At 36.5% G+C, this 24,418-nt stretch overlaps 1 protein-coding gene across 3 annotated transcripts in view; it reads left to right on the top strand.

Moving 5' to 3' along the window:
* Positions 1–24,418, top strand: part of STIM2 (stromal interaction molecule 2) — a 202,144-nt gene that overhangs the window by 151,451 nt on the left and 26,275 nt on the right. For 2 of the 3 annotated variants that reach the window (XM_064285979.1, XM_064285981.1), the window contains exons 4-11: positions 1,547–1,658; positions 5,532–5,647; positions 8,738–8,915; positions 9,462–9,639; positions 14,769–14,936; positions 15,208–15,231; positions 15,660–15,760; positions 16,003–16,241. In XM_064285979.1, the coding sequence (XP_064142049.1) occupies positions 1,547–1,658; positions 5,532–5,647; positions 8,738–8,915; positions 9,462–9,639; positions 14,769–14,936; positions 15,208–15,231; positions 15,660–15,760; positions 16,003–16,241 (1,116 nt within the window). The remainder of the gene's footprint in view (positions 1–1,546; positions 1,659–5,531; positions 5,648–8,737; positions 8,916–9,461; positions 9,640–14,768; positions 14,937–15,207; positions 15,232–15,659; positions 15,761–16,002; positions 16,242–24,418) is intronic. The other variant, XM_064285980.1, reaches the window with a different exon arrangement.

Below are 24,418 nucleotides of genomic sequence, written 5' to 3'. Positions count from 1 at the left end.
TAAGTTTCAGACTCATATATTGAACTAATAATAAAATGAGGTGTAAACATGATGATTATCCACACTTTTGGATGAGAAACTGTGAGGTTAATGGGACCAAGATGGTGAGTAGCAGTGGTAGATTTGAACCAAGGGGCAATCTGCATCTCCCCTTAAATGTCTAATACCTTTCTTAAACATAACATGTCTAAAAACAGAATTTTTGATCCCATCACCCATACCTACTCCCCTCCCCAATCCCCATTCTTTCCTTTCTCAGTTAATGGCACCATTTGTCTTTTCCCAGCTACAAACCGCATCCATTTCATCAGCACATCTTATCCCCGTTATCCCCGGAATACATCCACTTGTCACCATCTTCTTTGCTACCACCAAGCCAGTAGCATCTTTTGCCTGGATGTTCTCTATAAGGAATGGCCCCCTTATTGATCTCTCTGTTTCCAGTCTTGTCCCCAAAAATCTTTTCACCGCATAGTGGTGTTGTGTGCTGTCGAGTGGATTTCGACCACTAGCGACCCCGAGTAGAATTGCCCTGTAGGGTTTTCTTCATGAAAGCAGATCACCAGATCTTTCTCCCGCAGAGCTTCTGGGTGAGTTCAAACCACCAGCCTTTTGGTTAGCTTAACTGTCGCACCACCAGGTCTCCTTATTTGTCCCATAGGAGAATGATGTTTTGAAAACAGATTATTTTACTCTGTTCTTCTCATTGAAATTAGAAAAATATCTAGCGTTCTTAAAAGCCATCCCTGACCTGGCCCCTCTCTGACTACTTTCTTCCAGTCTCTCAAACACAGCAAGCTTAATTCCTATCGTGAGGCTGTCACACTAGCTTTTCCTCTATTTGGGGTGTTTCTCTCAGATCTTCATAATATTCGCTCTTTGCATTTTTGGGTTCTCAGTTAAGGTGTTCACTCCTCAGAAAGGCCTACCCTCACATCCTCCCTTTCTTTCTTAATAGCTGATGAGTATATGAAATTTCCATCCCTTTTCTTCATTCCATAAGCTACCTTTTCCCATCCCCAGAAGAATTGAAGTTCCATAAAGGCAAGGACTTTATATATCTTGTTCACTGTGGTATTCCCTGTGCTTAGAATAGAACCTGATGCCTAACACTATTGGATGGGATGGGATGGGATGGGATGATGGGATGATGGGATGGATGGATTGGATGGATGGATTGGATGGATGGATTGGATGGATGGATTGGATGGATGGATTGGATGGATGGAAGAATATACCCAGGAAAATAATGGATTATTTCATCCTCTACAAACTTCGTATAGATGCTTCTTTTAAGATTAATCATGTTAGTATTTTGTCTTTTTTTTTTCTTTTCTCTGTCATCCCTGTCGTAGGTTGTAAGCACCTAAGGGAAAGAAGTATATCTCTTCATAGAATGCTAGATATCATTTTGGTACTTATGGTTGTCCAAATTGAAAATTTAATCTAACATCTTCGTTTCCCCTGAAGTTATAATAATTATTTATTTTTTAATTCTGTAAAGCAGGTGTGTTTGAAATTCGTCTTCCTCTTTTATCTCTTGCAGTTCATAATTGGACCCTGGAGGACACACTTCAGTGGTTGATAGAATTTGTCGAACTACCCCAATATGAGAAGAATTTTAGAGATAATAATGTGAAAGGAACAACACTTCCCAGGTGAGTCTTTAATTGATTAGCCAAATATATTTTTCCACTAATGGAGAATTATGTATTAGATGTCTCTCTTCAATGATGACTCTGGAAGTTTACTTAAATGGCTGAAGGCTCAAAGGAAATATATAAATATGTACTTTCTTTAGGTATGAATTTTTAATACCTTTTTTTTGTCTAATCAGCCCTCCCTCCCCCCCGTTTTTTATTCTTAAGGAGAGTAATTTTGAGAGTTACAAGGTAGGCTGAGTACATCTTTTTTAGATAACATCAAAGGGTCAACCTCTGACCACCTGGCAAATATAACATACCCTGTTCTTTTGATATTGATTCACCTTCATGAAGGCCTATTTGAATGGATTAATGTACAGTTCTGTCTTAATTGGTATTCTTCTAATATCAACAGTAACTACTTAAAAAGAATAGTGGCCATAAGTTATACCTCAATTAAAAAAATGAAGTCTAATAAACAAAAAATAAATAATAGCAACCGTTTTAAAGTGTATGTTACGTAGAGCTATGTTATATTATCTCGTTTAAGCCTCATGATTAAAATGAGGTATGTATTGCTATCCCCATTTCACAGATGAAAAAAAATAAGTCAGAGAGAAGTTAAATATCTTGTCAAAGGCAGCATCTGAACCCAGATAGATTTGATACCAAAGTCCGGATTGACAATTCTTTCCTTAGATGTTTGTAATCAGATTTTGCTGCTTTTGTAAATTATATTTTCTAAATAACCATTAGTTGACCTCGTAATTTTCAAGATTTAAACGTTAAAATTCACGGTGATTCCACCAGAACTTTTCCTTTACAAGATTATGTTCCATTTCTCCTTGGATGGTATCCTGAATTAAAAAAGACTCTGATCAGTTACTGTGTAATCATTATTATAATCGGTGAAATGTATGTATTATATTCCTAATCAACTTGCTTTCATACACTATTTATATAAGTGGGTTTTGTTGCTTTGAGGTTTGCATTTTGGAATAAGTTTAGAATTTCCATATTCCCTTTAAACACATTCTAAACTTCCATGTTAATATTTCTGGTTTTACTGTGTACGTATTTGAATGATGAAATTACGGGGGTAGGCATCTGTTCAACAAGTTCTTATCTTATTGAGTATATTTTGTATTCATGATGCAACTAGATGCTGGAGAAAAGACTAAAATAAGGTGAGGAGTCCCTGGTTGGGGCAAACAGTTAAGCACTGGGCTACCAACTGAAAGGTTTGTGATTCGAACCCACCCAGAGTCTCCTCAGAAGAAAGGCCTGGTGACCTCCTTCTGAAATATTATAGCCATGAAAATCCTGTGGTGCACATTTCTTTTCTAAAACACATGGGGTTGCCATGAGTCAGTAGCACTTGGTATGCACAGACACCCTAGGTACTCACGGCCAGAACAATAACAAAAGATGGGAATGAAAAGATTTAATGAACAGTAAACAAAGAATATATGTTGGAAAAATTATCTTCGGAAAAAAATAAGATACAGTTCTTGCTTTTAAATAAGACAAGTTTCTAAATTAAAACAAAACAGGTCGAAGCATTGAAATAGGATTAGTTATACTTGATAAAATACTATTTTTTTATATTACTTTTTGGGAAGTTTCTTTATATAACAACAATGTGAAATAACATAGTCTGCCCTGTCTTGGGAATAAAAAGTATAGTCACTTTTTTGATTAAGTAAAAGTTTTGATGAAGTAAAAGTCACGAGTGATGCCAAATTCTGTCAGAATTGTTTAGATAACATCATAAATTTATCGAGATGAATTTTTTAATAGTGAACACGTTTCTATAGAAAAAACGTATTATAAATGCAGAAGTGTAGTTCTCAGGTCAGCTCAGTGGAGCCTTTTTAAGTGGAGGAGAAGTGAAAACAGAAAGATAGTTATTCAAGCTTTTATAGGGTAGTGGCAAGTAGATGAGTCAACTTAAAGGGTTAGTATCAATTAACTTAAACTACTTTATAAGAGACAGAGCTTTTTGTAAGATAACTTGTAGCAGTCAGAGATGTTTACTGGAATGTGTAAGAAACTAGTACAGTTAACCTGCAGAAACCCATTATTATGTTTCCTTTCTATGATATTAAAACATTTTTTATATTTGTTATAGGTAGCCAAAATTATGTTAGTTATTGATAATGGTTATTTTATGCCTAAGGAGCTCTGGTGGTGTAGTGGCTAAGTGTTCAGTTGCTAACCGAAAGGTTGGCAGTTCGAACCCACCAGCCAGCCTGAGGGAGAAAGATATGGCAGTCTGCTTCCCTATAGATTACAGCCTTGGGAGCCCTACAGGCTAGTTCTACCTTGTCCTGTAGGATCACTATGAGTCAGAATTGACTCAACAGCAATGAGTTTATCTTAAGCCTTTTACTGTTGTCTTTAGCACTCTGTAATTCTTTGTACCAGAGCTTATACTAAGGCTGTCTTCACCTGACACATGCCTCCTTATTCCCTTCAGACCTGTGTGGCCTTCCCTGAAATCCTCACCCACTCAGGTAGAATCACTTCCACCCCTGGGCTCATAATGTATCTTGCATAAAATTCTGTTACATAGTTTCCTTTTCACTACATTTCATTATTATCTTTCTTAAATTTAGCCTGTTGATAGTGTTGCTATTAATTCATTTATGCATCTATCCCTGCATTCATTCATTCTGTTATGCAAACATTTATCAAACACCTACTTTTGCCAAGCATCATGCTGGGCTTTGGGCATACAGAGGTAAGACATAGTTTCTGCCTTCAAGCAGCTTGGCAAGTGTCATGTTAAAGCGTACGGGAAGAGTACCTGTGAAGAAGATGAAGGAAGGCATTTTGTAAAGGGAAAGTTAGAGTCCTTCTTTACTTGCTAAAGTTTTATAGAAGCCTCATAGTAGGAGTTTCTGTAATTTCTTCATGCTCAGAGGTACTGATATCGTCCCAAATAAAATGTAGTTGTTCAGAGTACAGTGTTTGGAGTCAGACATATTTGGGTTTCAATTTCTTCCTTTTCACTTACTAATAATGTATCCTTGGCCAAGTTACAGAACCTCTCAGAACCTTAGTTTTCTCATCTATAAAATGGAGGTACTATAATTAAACCCATGGCACAGGGCCTGGCACATAGTACATGCTTGTTTTTAATAGAAGTGTTACTAACAATTGTATAATTATTAGAGTTTGTGTTATATGGCATCATACTTAGTTCTTAAGAAATCTTAGTTGAGTACTGAGTGACTTGAATTTGAGTCCAAAGTGATTGAGTTTCCTTATTTCACCTGTGCCTTTTCCCTGTCCCACATACTTTCTTCATCACTAATAAAATAGGTCAGTACTTCTTATTACATAAATCCCTAAATCTACCCCATGATGATGTCTAACTTCCCACTTGGGACTTCATTGTGCTTTGTTTAATTTTTAAATAGTTTAAATATTAGAATGTAAAGGTGTAGATTTTTTAGATACTTTTAAAGAAAAGTGGCATTATCTAAATTGAGAAATATATTTTTAAAGTCTACTTATGTTGAGTAAGTTACTTATACTTTTATTGCTCGTTGTGAAAGAATAGTAAAAATGCCAGAGACAATTGATTATTATACAAGGTAATTTGAAATGGATAAATTTCTAAATCATTGTAAGTTATAACAGAAAGTAACCTTAGAAGACTAAAATCTACCAATATAGCATCTAAGCTATTAACATACAAGCATCTTTCTATAGCTGAGTTTATACTGAAAAAGTTTTTGATACATGTAATGAAGTATTAAATCATATGCTGGTGAACTCTTACAGTAATCATCACTAATATGTAAATGTGTTGATCAAATATGTAAATTTATATGCCACCAGTATTTTCATCTAATATATATGTATTTCTTAAATGAACAGGATAGCAGTGCACGAGCCATTGTTTATGATATCTCAGCTGAAAATCAGTGATCGGAGTCACAGACAAAAGCTTCAGCTCAAGGCACTGGATGTGGTTTTGTTTGGACCTCTAACACGTTAGTATTCTGTCTTACTTAGAGTATGGTGCAAAAGAATAATCAGATCATCTGTGTGTTATTTAAAGAAGGAAAAAGTAAGAAAGGTAGTAGACCACTAAGAAAAATCTCCTGTTAGCTGTGAAAGAAATGTAATACCATCTTAAAATGAAAGATTTTTAGGGTGAGATGTTCTATCGTTGCAACATGGAACGTGAGATTTTCAGAGCTGGTAACTTAAGTAAAAAACTCTTAAAATGATGATTAGTTGATAATTTAGAATTAAATTTCTCAATTTAAAGCTTGAAATTTTTATAGCAGTTTGAGTGTTAATGTTGTTTTAGTTGGATATTCACTGATGCCATCTAATCATCTTGATGACACAAAGCAATAGATCCTAACTTGATTTCATTATCACCAAGAAAAGGATTTTTTTTTAAGATATAGATGGAAAGCAAAGACCCTTTTGAAAAACTTCGGAAAGTAATAGACTTCTCTGGCAGAAGCAGAAGGTGGAGAATGTTATTTGATTGTTCTTCAGATTGTTTGGAGGAGGATCATTTAAGAAATTTTATGCCATATTTGTAAAGAAAATAAACCTTGTGTTTCTTTACTTTGACAGTAATGTTTTTTTCCCAGAAGGGAAGCTTAGTATGTTTATTTCAAATTTCAGAAATCTTTGGGGGAAAGTGTTTGAAGAATACATGTTTTAGAAAGAATTATATTTTATTTTCCAGAATCCATAAAGGAATAAAACCAATTAATATTAGAAGAGTGGCTTTCAAAAGTTATAAATTAGGAAAATAACGTTTATTTTACTGGAATTATTGGGGCTAGGAGACTTCTGGGTCTCTATCATAATGACTTAGAGGTGGCCCTGCTAAAAAAAGGTTACTGAAGTGATATGATAGGGTCCATGACTTACTGTGGCTCTTTTTTGGCTCAGACTAAAAGAGCAGCTGGTGAAATAGCTGGATCTCCCGTTTGTAAGGGTTGGTGGAAATGCACTGTTGGTGGAAATTACGCAGCCTAGGAAATAGAACACTACCGAAATGCCGACCATTCCACAGAGATGACCCCTTTTCTAACCTTTTCCTTGTCCTAAGTTTTTGACTGAATCCATTGGTGGATTGACTTTTGTGAGATTCTGATTTTTTTTTCATGTGAATGGTTGGTGAAAGTAGGAATTCAAGTATAGCATTTGTCTCTATTTACAAATTGGTCAGGACTACTTACACTTTATTAATCTTAGGGGGAAAAGCACTTTATAAGCAACAAAAACAAAACTGAAACTTGTGAGAGCCGAAAGTTGATGGGACTGCCTTGTTTTTCCAAGGCTTGCAAGTTTTCCTTCCGCCTTTGACAGGGTGCAGTCTTACCACTTACGTGTCGCTCGTTTTAGTGGAAGATATTCTGCCTACACTGGTTCCAGCTTTTGCAGGTTTTACTGTATTATCAAGTCATTTGAAGAGAAACTGGCCTCAAAGTATGTTGAAAACAATGTTTTAATAAAGAAACCAGTTAAGAGGTTAGTGAAGCATTACCTTTTAATGTGTTTGTGATAGGATTATTTGAGTGAATGAGTCCCACAGTTGGAACACCCACGTTAGTTTTAATAAAAAACTAGCATTATCAAATGAACAGAGAGATATTTTTAAGTTTTTACTTAAGTCTTTTCTAGTTGGTGGTGCTTATTGTAGAGTTTGGGACTTGCTCATCCTTTTTGGTTGTTACTTCTGATAACTTAATGTTTTAGCCAGAGACAGAGAACAGGGCTCATATTTGAACTAGAGCCTGAGCTAAACTTCTCAGCATGAGGCAGAAATAGAAATGAAACCTTTTGAAAGGCCTTAGCTTTCAGCAGTGGATCTCTCCCACTGTAGGTGAGGGCGTGCACTCTAGAAATGTGGAGCACTGAGGGTTTCCTGGTGTGGAGCATGTGATTTTTTGCACTATGCAAACGTAAAGGTGTAACCCTAGACTCATAAGTATAGGAACTTCTTGTCTCTATACAGCACTTCATCAAACGTGCAAAATGTCTTTCTTCTAGAGGCCTGGGCGTTTAGACAATTTTCCCCTCTAAAATATATAATTTTGTAGCACTAAAATAGTGTACTGTGTTGTATTGGTTAACATTGTCTCTCCCATCCAGAGAGCCCCCTGGAAGTTAGCATAGCTTGACCATCAAGCATAAATAAGAAAATTATTTAAATAGTAGATTTCTGTGTTTTGTGTCACTGGAGCCTGTAGGCCCTGGCTCCTTAGCTTAGAAACAATGCTAGGGGTTAACATCATGCCTGGGATGGTGGGAAAGGAGCCGTTGCTCTTTCCCTCTAGTAACCCAGAGATCTCTAGCAAATAGCTGCCTAAAACATAATACATGGGTTATGACCATTTAACCCAAAGTTTCTTAACCTTGGCACTATTCATGTTTTGGGTTGCATAATTCTTTGTTAGGAGGGGCAGTAGTGGTGGTAGAGTTGTCATCTGCATTGTAGGATGTTTAGCAACATCCCTAACCTGTACCCATTAGATGACAGCAACACCTCCCCTTTCCCAGTTGTGAAAACCAAAAATTGTTAAAGATCTACTGGGGGAGAAGTCGCCCCCAGCTGAGAACCACTGATTGACCTGAGCAGTTACATAGCTGCATGCTTGTGAAAAATGCGAATGATTGGGTTTTTAAAAGTATGGCAGCTGCCTAACTTGACAGAAGGAAAGGAGTTGGAATGATAATGGTGGTATACTTTTTATGACCCCTTTCACCCTACAGAGGACCACACGATTGGAGGTGCTGTTGCCTTTTTCAAGGGTTCCCGGGGCTCTGGGTGTTACTTCCTCTCCCACTAGCTGAGGCATGGTGCATACTTGTGGGTTTTTACCTCACCCCTCCTGCAGGTCTAGTATATCAAATAGTTACAATATGCACATTGATTATTTCAAGAAATAATTTTTAAAAAGCTAGAGCTTGTGTATTGGAGAAAGATTTTCACAGGTTTTGTTTTCATTTTTAAATACCTGCTACTGAAAAAAAAATGCCTCTGTGAACTGAAGTTCATTTGTTCTATTACACTCAAAGATTAATTTAACCATCTGTAATTCTCTTTGTAGGCCCACCTCATAACTGGATGAAAGATTTTATCCTCACCGTTTCTATAGTAATTGGTGTTGGAGGGTGCTGGTTTGCTTATACGCAGAATAAGACATCAAAAGAACATGTTGCAAAAATGATGAAAGACTTAGAGGGTCTGCAAACTGCAGAGCAAAGTCTAATGGACTTACAGGAGAGGTAAGTCAAAATAGCAGTAACTTGCTATTTATGTAGGAAAATACAATTCATAAAAATGTAATATGGGCATGTGCTTACACATTTATATTTAGGTTAGCACACATAGCAGGCATGTTTGCCCATTTCATTTCATATTTTTAGAAAAGTATCAATGTATTGTCGTAATTACAGATTTATGATAAATGTGTACACTTGGAAATAAATGGGTAGAAAGAAGACCAGTAGAAATAATCAGATAGAGGTGGAATTACGTGTGTAGTTAAATTTTTTTTTTTTAGCTTGATTTAAACAGTTATGAATTTCATAGAAGTTTTTTTTGCCAAGGAGTTCTTCTTTACTATCCCTGTGCTTTGAGCCAAAGATAACCAAAATAGGTGTTTAGTAGGTTGCCTTATGTTTTTATTGTCCAGACTTAAGGTTAATAAAAAACACTGTGAATTCTGATTAAAATATGTATCTAGTTGCTTGATGCATATTTATTCTTCAGTTAAAAAAATGAAATTTGGAAACCTTTGTGAGGAATGTTTATTTTTATTGTTCTGTAAGGCTTGAAAAGGCACAGGAAGAAAACAGAAATGTTGCTGTAGAAAAGCAAAATCTAGAGCGCAAAATGATGGATGAAATCAATTATGCAAAGGAGGAGGCTTGTCGGCTGAGAGAGCTGAGGGAGGGAGCGGAATGTGAATTGAGTAGACGCCAATATGCAGAGCAGGAATTGGAACAGGTATTTACACATTTTAAAAAGTACTCGTTAGGATATTTGTATTGCCACTCTGAGGAGCGAGGTCTTGTTTTTGTGCAGTCTCCTACATTGAGTTCCACTTTATACTGTTCCTTAGTTAATAAGAGAATCATTTGTTCATATCATGAACATTGAGCAAAGTCCATATGGTAAAACAACAAAATAGTAATTACGAGATAAAGTAACCACCATGTTCACTCGCTCGTGTTTTGATTCTTATCCCATGTCATGTTGATCGTCTTGAGCAAATTTAAGGTGTTTGTTTCATTTAAACTTGTAATATCTTTGCATTTCCAGCCGTAACCTAGTAAAATAAAGTATATATAATGTTGAAATTCTTTGCAAAGGTAAAGAATCTCTACTGACCATCCATTTGAATTCTGTTAAATGGTTTTATAACATAATCTGCTAAAGATTCTGAAGCTGTTTAAAAGATGCCCATCCCCACATCTGCTTCTTCCATTCAGTTAACTCAAGATTGAATGTAGGATTCAGGCATTGCATAGAGTCCTTTGGAGAACGGGAGTGTGGAAGAACTTAAATCATAGGCAGATGTTTAGTTTCCTGTTCCCATCGTGACAAACTATCACAAGCTTAATGGCTTAAAACAACATGGATTTATTATCTTACAGTTCTGGAGGTCAGAATCTAAAACGGGTGCCCAGGGCTGTGTTCCTCCTGGACACTTGAAGGGAGAATCTATTTCCTTGCCTTTTCTAGCTTATAGAGAGAGGCTGCGTGTGTTCCTTCCTCTATCTTTAAAGTGCATAACCTCTGCTTTCATCCCATCTCTTTCTTCTGACTTTGACCTTTCCTTTACAGATGAAGAAATTGGGGAACAAAATGAGGATATAGAAGACTTGCTCAAAATTAGAATGTGACTCGGGTTTAAAGCAGGGGCAGAACCATCAGTAATCAGCCTCTTATTTTGCTTTGTGCACTGCTGCCTTCTCAACCGGACATTTAATGAGAAATGTCACGTATTATGTGATGAATGAGATTTAATTTCAGTTATGGGAAAATATGCGATGTGCATTACTATTTCCTTCAAGATTGTCATTTTTTTGTAGGATTTGTCTGATTGAATGAATGCAACCATTTCTTTTGTTAACTGTTAACTACTTTTCCTTATCTCGAAATGTCTGTTATTTGGCCTTTTTCCCTGTAAGGAGTTTCTTCTTTTAAATTGACTCTTAGACATATTTTGCGGTCATGCCTCATTTACCTGACAAACTTTATCTGTACAGAATGTAGTCAGGAACCAGGGAGTTAAAAGAAAAAGGACCAGCCAAAATAAAACTGTGTCTAAGAATTAAGTCTTATGTCCTATACTCCTGGGAGAACTCCCTGCCTGTTCCCACCAAGCCTTCTAGCTTTGGGTTTGTTCTCAGTACTAAAAAGCTGCTTAGTTGTTTTTCTAAAGTTTGCAGATAAGAAAAAGCAAATCAGAAAGCAGTAGTGGAGAAATTCTTCTATGGCGATATACCCATAGCAGTATTTTACATATGACTGCCTCGCAGTGAGGGAGAGGACACAACATGAAAAGCACTCAAGAATCACATACATTCTACTCTGAGGTGTTTGGCATAGAGGCCTCACACACCTCAGTAGACCCTAAGATTACCATGATACCATGTCATAAAAAAAAAAAAAATTTTTTTTTTTTTGGTATAAACTTAATCCTAATGAGGGCCTGAGTCAGTTAGACATGGTTTAAAGGAGGGAAATGGGTAATGTATTTTAGAAAGAACTCTCTCCAACATGACTATAGTAAGAAACATGGTTTTCTGAGTGCCTACTGTGTGCCAGAAACGAATGCTATGAACCTTGCAAATGGTTTGCTCATAAATTTTTATCCTCTTGGTGTAAAAAAAAAAAAAAAAAATTTTTTTTTTTTTTGGTGTACAGAAATTATCCTCATTTACAGATGAGATGTGTAGAGAACTTAAATAACTTGTCTTAGGTCACACAGCTATTACGTGGCAAAAGTAAGATTCTGTGTGTCTTATTCCAAAGTCCATGCTTTTCCCATACTGCCATTAAAAGTTTTGTTTGTAGAAGTAAGTCTAACTGGGAGATTACCTTATATATAACATTGCAAAACCTACAATTACGTAATTCAAAGTCCTACTATTTTTTATCTGGGGGATAATCAACTTCTCAAAATTAGAAAGGAAAATCTGGTACATGTTTTGTATAAATAGTGTCATTTCCCTAAAGCATAGACTACTGGGTGAATGATGGCAGCACTTTACATTTTGTATAGTTTAAGTAGTTTTCACATAATTAATTTTGTTTTTAAAACAAAGTCTTCAGAATCCTGTAGCTAGGACAAGCAATACATGGGACATTGAGCCTCAGAATTTAAGGGACTTGCTGAAGGTCACAGAATAATAAGTAATGAAGTCGGGTTTAGAAGCCAGGTTTTCAGATATTTCTAGTGTTTCTTTCTGTGGCATCATGTTTTTATTTATTGTTGTTTTATTACAAAGACTCACAAATTAGGTCAATAATTAGCACAATCATATTTTAGACATTCAGCATTGCAAAAGCTATTAATTGCTCAAGTTTTTTCCAATGTGTCCATTCCCTTATAAATAACAATGTAATTCAAACTAAGGGTTGGAATTTAGGTCGTATAGTAAACTTGTGAATTATAGAGAAAACATTTAAAATAATTGTCATTATTGAAAGGTCAGATTTCCAAAATTTTGAGACATTATTTGACAATCAATCTAAACATTGTTATGCTTCAATTTATCTGTCTGTGAAATGTATAGATTCTATTTAAATGGATTTCTTTTGAGCTTTTTTTTAGGGGAAATAAATTTATGGTGATAACATTAAGGAAAATTTTCCTATTTAAAAGAGAAAAAATTGAGTGAAATCCATTCAGGCTTTCTGAATACTTCCTTGGAAATGAAAATTGTACAGAAATTTTAGCTTTAAAATCTTGTGCTCAAAAGGGCCTGCTCTCTTACACTTGGTGGTGGTATACAGAACTGCATGTCGCAGGACCCAAGCTCAGATTCTCTCTTCCTGAGAGATTAGCAGGGATGCCACTTAGCTTACCTGGCAGTCTTATTAGACAGTGTTGTCCTAAGCACAGTGCACAATGAATTGTGTCAGACAAATGTTACTTAGGATTCGTTTTCAGTGAGTGAGTTCTGTCTTACCCTTACTTTTAATATCTCTCTTTTGAACTGTATACATAGTGTTGTATTTTGGATGTGTTTTTTAAAATTGTGGAGTTTTAAAAATATTTTTTACATAATTCCTGTCTTAGTTATCTAGTACTGCTATAACAGAAATACCATAAGTGGATGGCTTTAACAAACAGAAATTTATTCCCTCACAGTTTAGGAGGCTAGAAGTCTAAATTCAAGGTGCCAGCTCCAGGGGTGGGCTTTCTTTCTCTGTCGGCTCTGGGGGAAGGTCCTTGTCATCAGTCTTCCTTTGGTCGAGGAGCTTCTCAGCTTAGGGACCCTGGGTTCAAAGGATGAGCAAGCTGTTGACTCTTCTTTCTTGGTGGTATGAGATCTATCTTCTCTCAGTTTGATTTTCCCTTTTATATCTCAAAAGAGATTGACTCAAGATACAGCCTAATCCTGCATCACAGAGGTTAGGATTTACCACACATAGGATAATCACATCCAATGGTGGACAACCACACAATACTGGGAATCATAGCCTAGCCAAGTTGACACACATTTTGGGGGGACACAGTTCAAACCATAACAATTCCTTTTTCACAGTATTTGACAGCTGTTCTATTTCTTTATCAGAAGATTGTGTATAGTACTCTTCTTAGTTTATTCTGGCACATAATAAGGTTTATTTAAATAAATTAAGTTTGTTCAGAGCAAGCATTCCTCTGCACTTCAGTTTAGAAATGGTACTTCAATTACCTTACTTACCTTTCAGGACAATTGATTTGAAATTATGGTCCTCTAGAAGCAAGATGCTCCCATGGGTCACTCATCCCTTTGTCTGAAATTGTTGAGTGTGTGTATACAATTCCACAAATTCCATCATGTGCCTTTACCCATCTTTAGTTTGAGCTCTTGCTAGGTTTTAGCTGAATCATTCCTAGAATGGATTGTCCCTTTCCTTCTGTGTCATTTTCTTAGCGAGGCTTTTCCTAAGATTTTTTTTTTTTCTTAGCACTTACTACTATCTAGCACACTGCCATTTTATTTTTTCAATCTTGTTTATTGTCTGGCTCCCCTAAAGGGCAGCTGGAAGAAATACTATGACATCCTTACACTGAAGGTTATGCATAGTCTGTCACAGAAAAATCAAGTAGACACCTACTCAGGATCTATTTTTTCAGAATTTATATGTGGTCTGCAAATGCTTACTCACCTAGTTTCTAGTATATTTTTGTTGCTGTTAGGTGCCATTGAGTAGGTTCCAACTCATAGTGACCCTATAGGACAAAGTAGAACTGCCCCATAGGGTTTCCAAGGAGCAGCTAGTGGATTTGAACTGCTGACCTTTTGGTTAGCAGCCCAGCTCTTAATCTCTACGCCACTGGGGCTCCTTCTGGTAAGTTGGATGTGGTGAATTAAATAGAAGTGGTAAAACAGACCATAAGAGCAAATAACCTTGTAACAGTGAAAAATAAGTGGCCACAAAGAAGATTTCATGGAAAACTACCAAAAAGGTGTAATCACTTTAAAAAATCAGTATAGTTGGGGAGTTATGGCAAGTTCTCTGGGAAACATCAGAAGAGGTAGTATTTCTGGCATTTCTTCATATCCTACTCAATAATCAAATACATTCATTATGGGAAAGTGTGATCAGTTTTAGATTGTATGTGCCCTAGATTTTAGCCTCTCAGTGAGCCTGGCTATTATAAAATACAAAAACTAAATATTTCAACTTAAAAGTATATATAAGTCCCTTTTACGCTCTTTGGCTTCACAACTTTGCTTAATGAATTTAAGAAGCACTTAAAACTTTCAGATCTGGATTTAGTATGAGAAATATATTGTATTTTAACTTTATGATTTAAAAGATATTTACAGAAAGTATAGTTAAAATTGCCCTTTCTCTTAATTTTAGTATTAAAAAATTATATCTTTTTTTTTTTTTTTTTTAACTTCTAGGTTCGCATGGCTCTGAAAAAAGCTGAGAAAGAATTTGAGCTCAGAAGTAGTTGGTCTGTCCCAGATGCACTTCAGAAGTGGCTGCAGCTAACACATGAAGTGGAAGTACAGTACTACAATATTAAAAGACAGAATGCGGAGATGCAGTTAGCTATTGCTAAGGATGAGGTACTTGGTAATCTATTATATTTCAAAAGTTACTAAACTTGTTTCCGAGCCTGCATTCTAGAGAGATGAACCAACTGGGATACAAAGATCTGTGTTAAGATTTTTATGATTGCACATTTTTTTTCTTAAATTAGTATTGTAGTCATAGGCTATAAAGTGAAATTCCTTTATTTAGAGAAATGTGTATTTTCAAAATGACATTTGTGTCATTTAACAAATCGTCACTATAATCATTATTTTAAATGTTTTATACGGAGCTTTTCTCCTCTAGGTTGCCGCTTCATATGTGATTCAGGTTAGTAGTTACTAGAAATTCATGTCTGACACTTAATTAAATTGTGTGAAATAAGAGTAAGTCTTAATCTGACTTCTAGGAAAAAAAAAAAAAAAACTCTGTTCACTAACACCTCCATTGCAGTAGGATATAGTTCATGTTATTCTGTTAGTTTTAGTAGTATTCAGGTCTTTCTCAGCCATACGACCAAAAAAAGAAAAATTCTCGAGAACAAAGTTTTGAATTACATTGATTGGGCTAGGAAAGCATGCTTCCCCTCTCCCTTACGTTTCCTTCTTTGAAAAACAGAGCTATTTCTTGGCTAATAATTCTCCACTGGTTTTCTATTCATTAATGCATTCAAAACAAAAGAAATTTTGTTAGTATGTATGTATGTGTTTTTTCCAAACCTACCCTTTGGATTTATTTTTCTCCTCTTGGGTTTCTAGGCAGAGAAAATTAAGAAGAAGAGAAGTACCGTGTTTGGGACCCTGCATGTTGCACACAGCTCCTCTCTAGATGAGGTGGACCACAAAATTCTGGAAGCAAAGTAAGAATGTTATTTTAGCTACCTCTTTATTTGTTGTTGTGTTGAAACGAGTGATTTATAGGCTATTTGTATATCAATTTTTCATTTTTAATCATGTAAAATCACATATTTTAATTCTAAGACTGGGTAGTTTCTTTTTGAAATTAGAAAATTACCATGGTGTGTTTATGTAGTTACTTTATTTCAGTGCCATGTTAAACAGCTCTTGATGCAACAAGTAACTCCTTTATTGGCTTTTCCAGGAAAGCGCTCTCTGAATTGACAACTTGTTTACGAGAACGGCTTTTTCGCTGGCAACAGATTGAGAAGATCTGTGGCTTTCAGATAGCCCATAACTCAGGGCTCCCCAGCCTGACTTCTTCCCTTTATTCTGACCACAGCTGGGTGGTGATGCCCAGAGTCTCCATTCCACCTTATCCAATAGCCGGAGGCGTTGATGACTTAGATGAAGATACACCCCCGATAGTGTCACAGTTTCCTGGTAAGTTGTGAGTTCAACAGAGAGAGTTGGTACAAGTTTTAAAGTAACTATCATGTCCTTTTGGAAACCCTGGTGGCAGAGTGGTTAAGTGCTATGGCTGCTAACCAAAGGTCAGCAGTTCGAATCCACCAGGCGCTCCTTGGAAACTCTATGGGGTAGTTCTATTCTTTCCTGTAGCATTGCTATGAGTCGGAATCTACTTGATGGCAGTGGGTTTGGGTATGTGATCATGTCCATTTATGAACCATTTACTTTGAAATCTATGATAAAAATTTTGTTCATTCTTTTTTTTTTCTTTTTGTTATTATATTTTAAGTGTTTTGTTTGAGAATATTATATGTTGTTTTATATATAGATATAGATACATGGTTAGTCTGGGCGATGCATTTGGTTAAGGGCTCAACTGGTAGCTGAAAGGTTGGCGGTTCAAACCCACCCAGAGGCACCTCGGAAGACAGCTTTGAGAACACTATGGAGCAATTCTACTCTGCACACATGGGGTCACCATGAGTAGGAATCACATCAAATGTACTATATATGTGTATATACATGCATGTATGTAACAAAAAAAAACCAAACACACTGCCGTCGAGTCGATTCCAACTCATAGCGACCCTACAGGACGGAGTAGAACTGCCCCATAGAGTTTCTAAGGAGCGCCTGGCAGATTTGAACTGCCGACCTCTTGGTTAGCAACTGTAGCACTTAACCACTACGCCACCAGCATTTCCGAATGTATGTATGTGTGTACATATAATTTGTGTGTTTGTGTATATAGTATGTGTGTCTGCGTACATATACATACGTATAGTACATTTGTTGTTAGTTGCCGTCGAGTCAGCCCCACGATGATCCCATGTGTGGTAGAATAAAATGCTGCCCTGTCCTGTGCCGTTTTCACAGTGCTCAAGTTCACTGATGAAGGATGGCATCATTTGCCTTTAAACAAATTTAAGCTGTGTTTATGTTTAGAAAAACTTTTGTTTTTTGTTGCTCCTTCCAAACATGATTTTTTAATGTACATTTGTCATTATACTGCTTTGTTGTGCTCTGTGTTTTGAAAGTTTTTGCATTGTTCAGAATAAATTTTAGTAGGAAATTCATTTTCGCTTTGATTTCTTTGCAGAGTTAAAGAGGTGTTGAATTTCAAATGGTATCTATCTTGTATAAAAATCATTGAAAAACCTCATCATCCTTACTGTCTGACTAATTTTCCCTTTCTTTGTGACCTTTTGAGATCATATAGATAGAACAAGATTCCCCAAAATGGAGATTAGTCATTAATTGTTTGAAAACTTACCTGGAAATTTTTGTTTTTGAGATAAATCAAACTCTTTCTAGTTTGATTTTTTTTCTATGCAGTCGTTACAGCTTTCATGAAATTATGTTTTAGAAAAAGTTCTAATTTTAAAAAATAATTTTATAAAGTGAAATCTTTAACTTGCAAATTAATTTCCAGTTACTGAATATATGCTTGTGTTCAGGTCTGTGGTTTAAATCTCTGGTTTAATGGCAGAAAGATAATGCAGGCAGATGGAGGAGGCAGTAAACTCTGACAGGAGAAGGGGGAGTGGACAGATTGTCAGTGCAGCAAGCACTAGACGTATGTGACCACACTTGTTTCACTTGTCCCATGCTGAAAGGCAGCGATGGTTGCAGAGTTATAGCTAGCTCATGACTTATTCTGCAGTTTGAATATTGTCAACTTGTGCTTATTTGAGAGCCCTGATGGTGCAGTGAAGAGCTACAGCTATTAACCAAAAGGTTGACAGTTCAAATCCACCAGCCACTCTTTGGAAACCCTACGGGGGAGCAGTTCTACTCTGTCCTATAGGGTCTCTATGAGTCAGAATTGACTCTACAGCAAAAGTTTTTTGTTGTTGTATTTTGGAGAGGGTGCTTATTTGAATTCTGTACCCTAAAGCTTGCCAAATGAAACACTGATTCATAAATTCACGCCTTTGTTTGAAAACTGGAAACCCTCGTGGTGTAGTGGTTAAGTGCTATGGCTGTTAACCAAAGGGTCACCAGTTCAAATCTGCCAGGCGGTCCTTGGAAACTCTATGGGGCAGTTCCACTCTGCCCTATAGGGTCGCTATAAGTTGGAATCGACTCAGTGGCACTGGGTTTGGTTTCTGGGTTTTGTTTGAAAACCATAGCTTTTTAAAAGGGCAGTTCCTTTTTAGAATCCATAATGACCCAGTATTAAAATTGTGCATAAAGATGCATTCCCTAAATTAACTAGTTTTTTTTTTTGCTCTTTTAAAAAAGCACATTTTGGGGGCAAGATGACTGTAAGTCCATTAGAAGAAAGTACCTATTTTAAGTGTGAAAAGTAATTACCTGAAGTTTTAAGTCATTGTGTTATACAGAGAAATTTGAAATATAAAAAAGTACAAGAATTTATGTGAATTTTATTTTGATGTTTTAGAAATGCTGTAATAAAATTTATTGTTTGAAAAGTAATCCATGCTAAGATTAGAATTGGAGAGCTCTGTCTCCATCCAGTGGCACCACTCTATTTTTCTCCTTAGTTAGAAAAACAAATTTCTAAACCTGGTAGGCAAGAAGCACTCAGCAGTAGGATTAAGATCTAGGGTAGGATGAAAGCTCTTCATTATTATATCCTTCTAAGGTGTTTTAAAATTGTTACCATGGATATGTGTAACTTTCATTACTTTGAAATAATGATAAGGAAATATGCCTGTGCATGTTAAGGGCAAAATAAAAGATTATAAAAGAATACACAGAATAATATTGTCTACATTTAATTATATGCTCTGTGTGAATAGGAGAACAGCTGATACATGTTTTGCTGTTACTTTTTCAGCATTTATTGAATATTTTTTAAAGGAGCCTTGGTGGTGCAGTGGTTAATCACTCAGTTTCTAACCGAAAGGTCAGCGGCTCTAACCCACCAGGTGCTCCACAGGAGAAGGATATGGCAGTCTACTCCCATAAAGATTACAGCCTAGGAAACCCTACGGGGACAGTTCTACTCTGTCATATAGGATCACTATGAGTCAAAATTAACTTGACAGCAGTGGGTACGTATTTTTTAGGGGGAATGTAGTGCCAATTTATTTAAACTTTCTTATTAGATGTACTTAAAATTACTGAAAATAAACCATTACAGATACAACTAAAGTTGCCATGTATCATTCCAAAGCATATTGTACTTTAATATATATGTATCCATAAGCAATGAATAGTATTGTGTGTTTGAAATTTTACATAAATGGTTTAGAACTGTAGGTATCCTTTTGTCACTCTTTTCATTTAAGAGTATGTTTCTAAAATTTTTCATGTTTATATATAAATTAATTTCATTCATTTTAACTGTTTAATATGAGTCAGCTACAGTTTGTCTATTTATTTGGTGCAAACTGTTAAACACTCAACTGCAAACCAAAACGTTGGCAGTTCAAACTCACCCACAGGCACCTTGGAAGACAGACCGGGTGATCTGCTTCTGAAAGGTCACAGCCTTGAAAACCCTATGAGTGTTAATGGGGAAGGAGCAATCTGGAAAAGGTGGGTGAGGATGGTTGCACAACTTGAAGAATGTAATCAATGTCACCGAGTTGTACATGCAGAAATTCATAATTGATGAATTGGTTATGTTCTGCTGTGTATATTTTCAACAACAACAAAAATGAAATTCTACACTGTACGCATGGGATTCTGTACACATGAATCAGAATTGACTTGATGGTAACTAACAGCAGTTGTATTGATTAACTACAGTTTATTTGCCGTTTCTTCTACCAAAAGTATAAAATGATCTTTATGTCTTTTTGTTCTTAGAAACAATACTATGATGAACATCCTTATCTCTATCTCCTTGTGTGTAAATTTGAGAGGTTTTCTGAGGGGACACCTAGAAATGGATTTCTGGGTCTTTGGAAAGGCACTTCTTCAGCTTTACTCTAGGCATTGCCAACTTGCTCTCCAAATGGTTGTCAGTTTACACACTTATTTTTTAAAAGAGTGTCTGTTTGCTTGCATCCTCACCAAAACTTGGAGTGAGCTGATTTATTTGGTTTGCAACTCTAATTGGGTGTGAAATAGTACCTCACTGTTGTTGGAAATTTTATTTCGTTGATTACCAATGAGGTTGAATACCATTACATCCGTTGGCATTAGGTGTTCAGATTTCTTCCCTTTGAATTGCTTGTTCCTGTCAAATCCCTCCGAGATTTTTTTTTTCTTACTGATTTTGAAGAATTCTTTATATTTTCTGGTTATTAGAGGGTTGAAAGTATCTTCTGCTGGGCTTTGGCTTGTCTTTTTTATTGTAATAAGGTAGTTTTTTTTTTTTATTCTTTTTAATGATACGAGCTTTATAAAACATTTTTAATGACAAACATCAATCTGATTTGTAATTTTTATGTCTTTTTCAGGAGGTGATAGATTGTTCTACATGCCCTTGTAAAAGATTTTAAGTTTTGCTTTAGTCGCTTAGTTCTGTAATCCACTCGGAAACTATTTTTGTACATAGGATGGAGTAGGAATCTAAATATATATCTTGATGCATGGATCAACAGTTGTCTAGCCTAATTCCTGCCCTGTCCTTGCTGATTTGCCATGTCCCTTCTGCCCATGCACACACAAGTGTTTCCAGGCTCTCTTATTTTGTTCCATTGTCATGCTCCGTTTTAGTTCTTCTAACTTTATAGTAAGTCTTGCTGTGTGATGGGCTAAACCTTCCTTTATTCAGAATTGCTACTCTTGGCCCAGTACTTTTATGAGCTTTAGGATCAGCTTATGATTTTCCATAAAAAGTTCCATCAGGATGTTTATTGGCATTTCTTTGAATTTATTAATTTATTTGGAAAGAACTGGTATTCATGAATTCCACTTACTGAGATCTTCTTTTATATCTTTAAATAAAACTGTGTAATTTTCTCAGTACAGGCTTTCCATGTCCTTTTTTTTTTTTTTTAATTAATTTTTATTAAGCTTCAAGTGAACATTTACCATTCCAATCAGTCTGTCACATGTAGGTTTACATACATCTTACTCCCTTCTCCCACTTGCTCTCCCCCTATTGAGTCAACCCTTTCAGTCTCTCGTTTTGTGCCAATTTTACCGTCTTCCCTCTCTCTCTATCTTCCCGTCCCCCCTCCAGTCAAGAGTTGCCTACACACTTTCCAGTGTCCACCTGATATAATTAGCTCACTCTTCATCAGCATCTCTCTTCCCCCCACTGACCAGTCCTTTTCATGCCTGATGAGTTGTCTTCGGGGATGGTTCCTGTCCTGTGGCATCAGAAGTTCTGGGGAGCATTGTCTCTGGGATTCCTCTAGTCTCAGTCATACCATTAGGTATGGTGTTTTTATGAGAATTTGGGCTCTGTATCCCATTGGTCTCCTGCTCCCTCAGGAGTTGTCTGTTGTGCTCCCTGACAGGGCAGACATCGATTGTGGCCGGGTACCAACTAGTTCTTCTGGTCTCAGGATAATGTAGGTCTCTGGTTCATGTGGCCCTTTCTGTCTCTTGAGTTCTTAGTTGTCGTGTGACCTTGGTGTTCTTCCTTTGCCTTTGCTCCAGGTGGGTTGAGACCAATTGATGTATCTTAGGTGGCCGCTTGTTGGCATTTAGGATCCCAGGCGCCACAATTCAAAGTGGGATGCAGAATGTTTTCATAATAGAATTATATTGCCCATTGACTTAGAAGTCCCCTCAAACCAAGTTCCCCAGACCCCAGCCCCTGCTCCGCTGACCTTTGAAGCTTTCATTTTATCCCGGAAACCTCTTTGCTTTTAGTCCAGTCCAATCAGGCTGACCTTCCTTGTATTGAGTGTTGTCTTTCCCTTCACCCAAAGCAGTTCTTATCTACTGATTGATCAGTAAAAAGCCCTCTCCTTCCCTCCCTCCCTCCCCCCTTTTGTAACCACAAAAGTATGTGTTCTTCTCCGTTTTTTCTATTTCTCAAGATCTTATAATAGTGGTCTTATACAATATTTGTCCTTTTGCCTCTGACTCATTTTGCTCAGCATAATGCCTTCCAGATTCCTCCATGTTATGAAATGTTTCAGAGATTCGTCACTGTTCTTTATTGATGCGTAGTATTCCATTGTGTGAATATACCACGATTTATTTACCCATTCATCCATTGACGGACATCTTGGTTGCTTCCAGCTTTTTGCTATTGTAAACAGAGCTGCAATAAACATGGGTGTGCATATATCTGTTTGTGTGAAGGCTCTTGTATCTCTAGGGTATATTCCGAGGAGTGGGATTTCTGGGTTGTATGGTAGTTCTGTTTCTAACTGTTTAAGATAACGCCAGATGGATTTCCAAAGTGGTTGTACCATTTTACAATCCCACCAGCAGTGTATGAGAGTTCCAATCTCTCCGCAGCCTCTCCAACATTTATTATTTTGTGTTTTTTGGATTAATGCCAGTCTAGTTGGTGTTTTTTTTTTTTTTTTTTTTAGTTGGTGTGAGATGGAATCTCATCGTAGTTTTAATTTGCATTTCTCTAATGGCTAATGATCGGGAGCATTTTCTCATGTATCTGTTGGCTGCCTGAATATCTTCTTTAGTGAAATGTGTGTTCATATCCTTTGCCCACTTCTTGATTGGGTTGTTTGTCTTTTTGTGGTTGAGTTTTGACAGAATCATGTAGATTTTAGAGACCAGGCGCTGGTCTGAGATGTCAGAGCTGAATATTCTTTCCCAGTCTGCAGGTGGTCTTTTTACTCTTTTGGTGAAGTCTTTAGATGAGCATAGGTGTTTGATTTTTAGGAGCTCCCAGTTATCTGGTTTCTCTTCATCATTTTTGGTAATGTTTTGTATTCTGTTTATGCCCTGTATTAGGGCTCCTAGGGTTGTCCCTATTTTTTCTTCCATGATCTTTATCGTTTTAGTCTTTATGTTTAGGTCTTTGATCCACTTGGAGTTAGTTTTTGTGCATGGTGTGAGGTATGGGTCCTGTTTCATTCTTTTGCAAATGGATATCCAGTTATGCAGGCACCGTTTGTTAAGAAGACTATCATTTCCCCAATTGACTGACACTGGTCCTTTGTCAAATATCAGCTGCTCATACGTGGATGGATTTATATCTGGGTTCTCAATTCTGTTCCATTGGTCTATGTGTCTGTTGTTGTACCAGTACCAGGCTGTTTTGACTACTGTGGCTGTATAATAGGTTCTGAAATCAGGAAGAGTGAGGCCTCCCACTTTCTTCTTCTTTTTCAGTAATGCTTTGCTTATCCGGGGGTTCTTTCCCTTCCATATGAAATTAGTGATTTGTTTCTCTATCCCCTTAAAATACGACATTGGTATTTGGATCGGAAGTGCGTTATATGTATAGATGGCTTTTGGTAGAATAGACATTTTTACTATGTTAAGTCTTCCTATCCATGAGCAGGGTATGTTTTTCCACTTAAGTATGTCCTTTTGAATTTCTTGTAGCAGAGTTTTATAGTTTTCTTTGTATAGGTCTTTTACATCCTTGGTAAGATTTATTCCTAAGCATTTTATCTTCTTGGGGGGTCCTGTGAATGGTATTGATTTGGTTATTTCCTCTTCGGTGTTCTTTTTGTTGATGTAGAGGAATCCAAGTGATTTTTGTATGTTTATTTTATAACCTGAGACTCTTCCAAACTCTTCTATTAGTTTCAGTAGTTTTCTGGAGGATTCCTTAGGGTTTTCCATGTATACGATCATGTCATCTGCAAATAGTGATAGCTTTACTTCCTCCTTGCCAATCTGGATACCCTTTATTTCTTTGTCTAGCCTAATTGCCCTGGCTAGGACTTCCAGCACGATGTTGAATAAGAGCGGTGATAAAGGGCATCCTTGTCTGGTTCCCGTTCTCAAGGGAAATGCTTTCAGGTTCTCTCCATTTAGAGTGATATTGGCTGTTGGCTTTGCATAGATGCCCTTTATTATGTTGAGGAATTTTCCTTCAATTCCTATTTTGGTAAGAGTAATTATCATAAATGGGTGTTGAACTTTGTCAAATGCCTTTTCTGCATCTATTGATAAGATCATGTGGTTTTTATCTTTTGTTTTATTTATGTGATGGATTACATTAATGGTTTTTCTGATATTAAACCAGCCTTGCATACCTGGTATAAATCCCACTTGATCAGGGTGAATTATTTTTTTGATGTGTTGTTGGATTCTATTGGCTAGAATTTTGTTGAGGATTTTTGCATCTATGT

The sequence above is a fragment of the Loxodonta africana genome, chromosome 5 (assembly GCF_030014295.1).
Source record: "Loxodonta africana isolate mLoxAfr1 chromosome 5, mLoxAfr1.hap2, whole genome shotgun sequence".
Lineage (NCBI taxonomy): Eukaryota > Metazoa > Chordata > Mammalia > Proboscidea > Elephantidae > Loxodonta > Loxodonta africana.
Note: the sequence above shows the minus strand (reverse complement) of the source record. Positions and strands in the feature narration are given on the sequence as shown.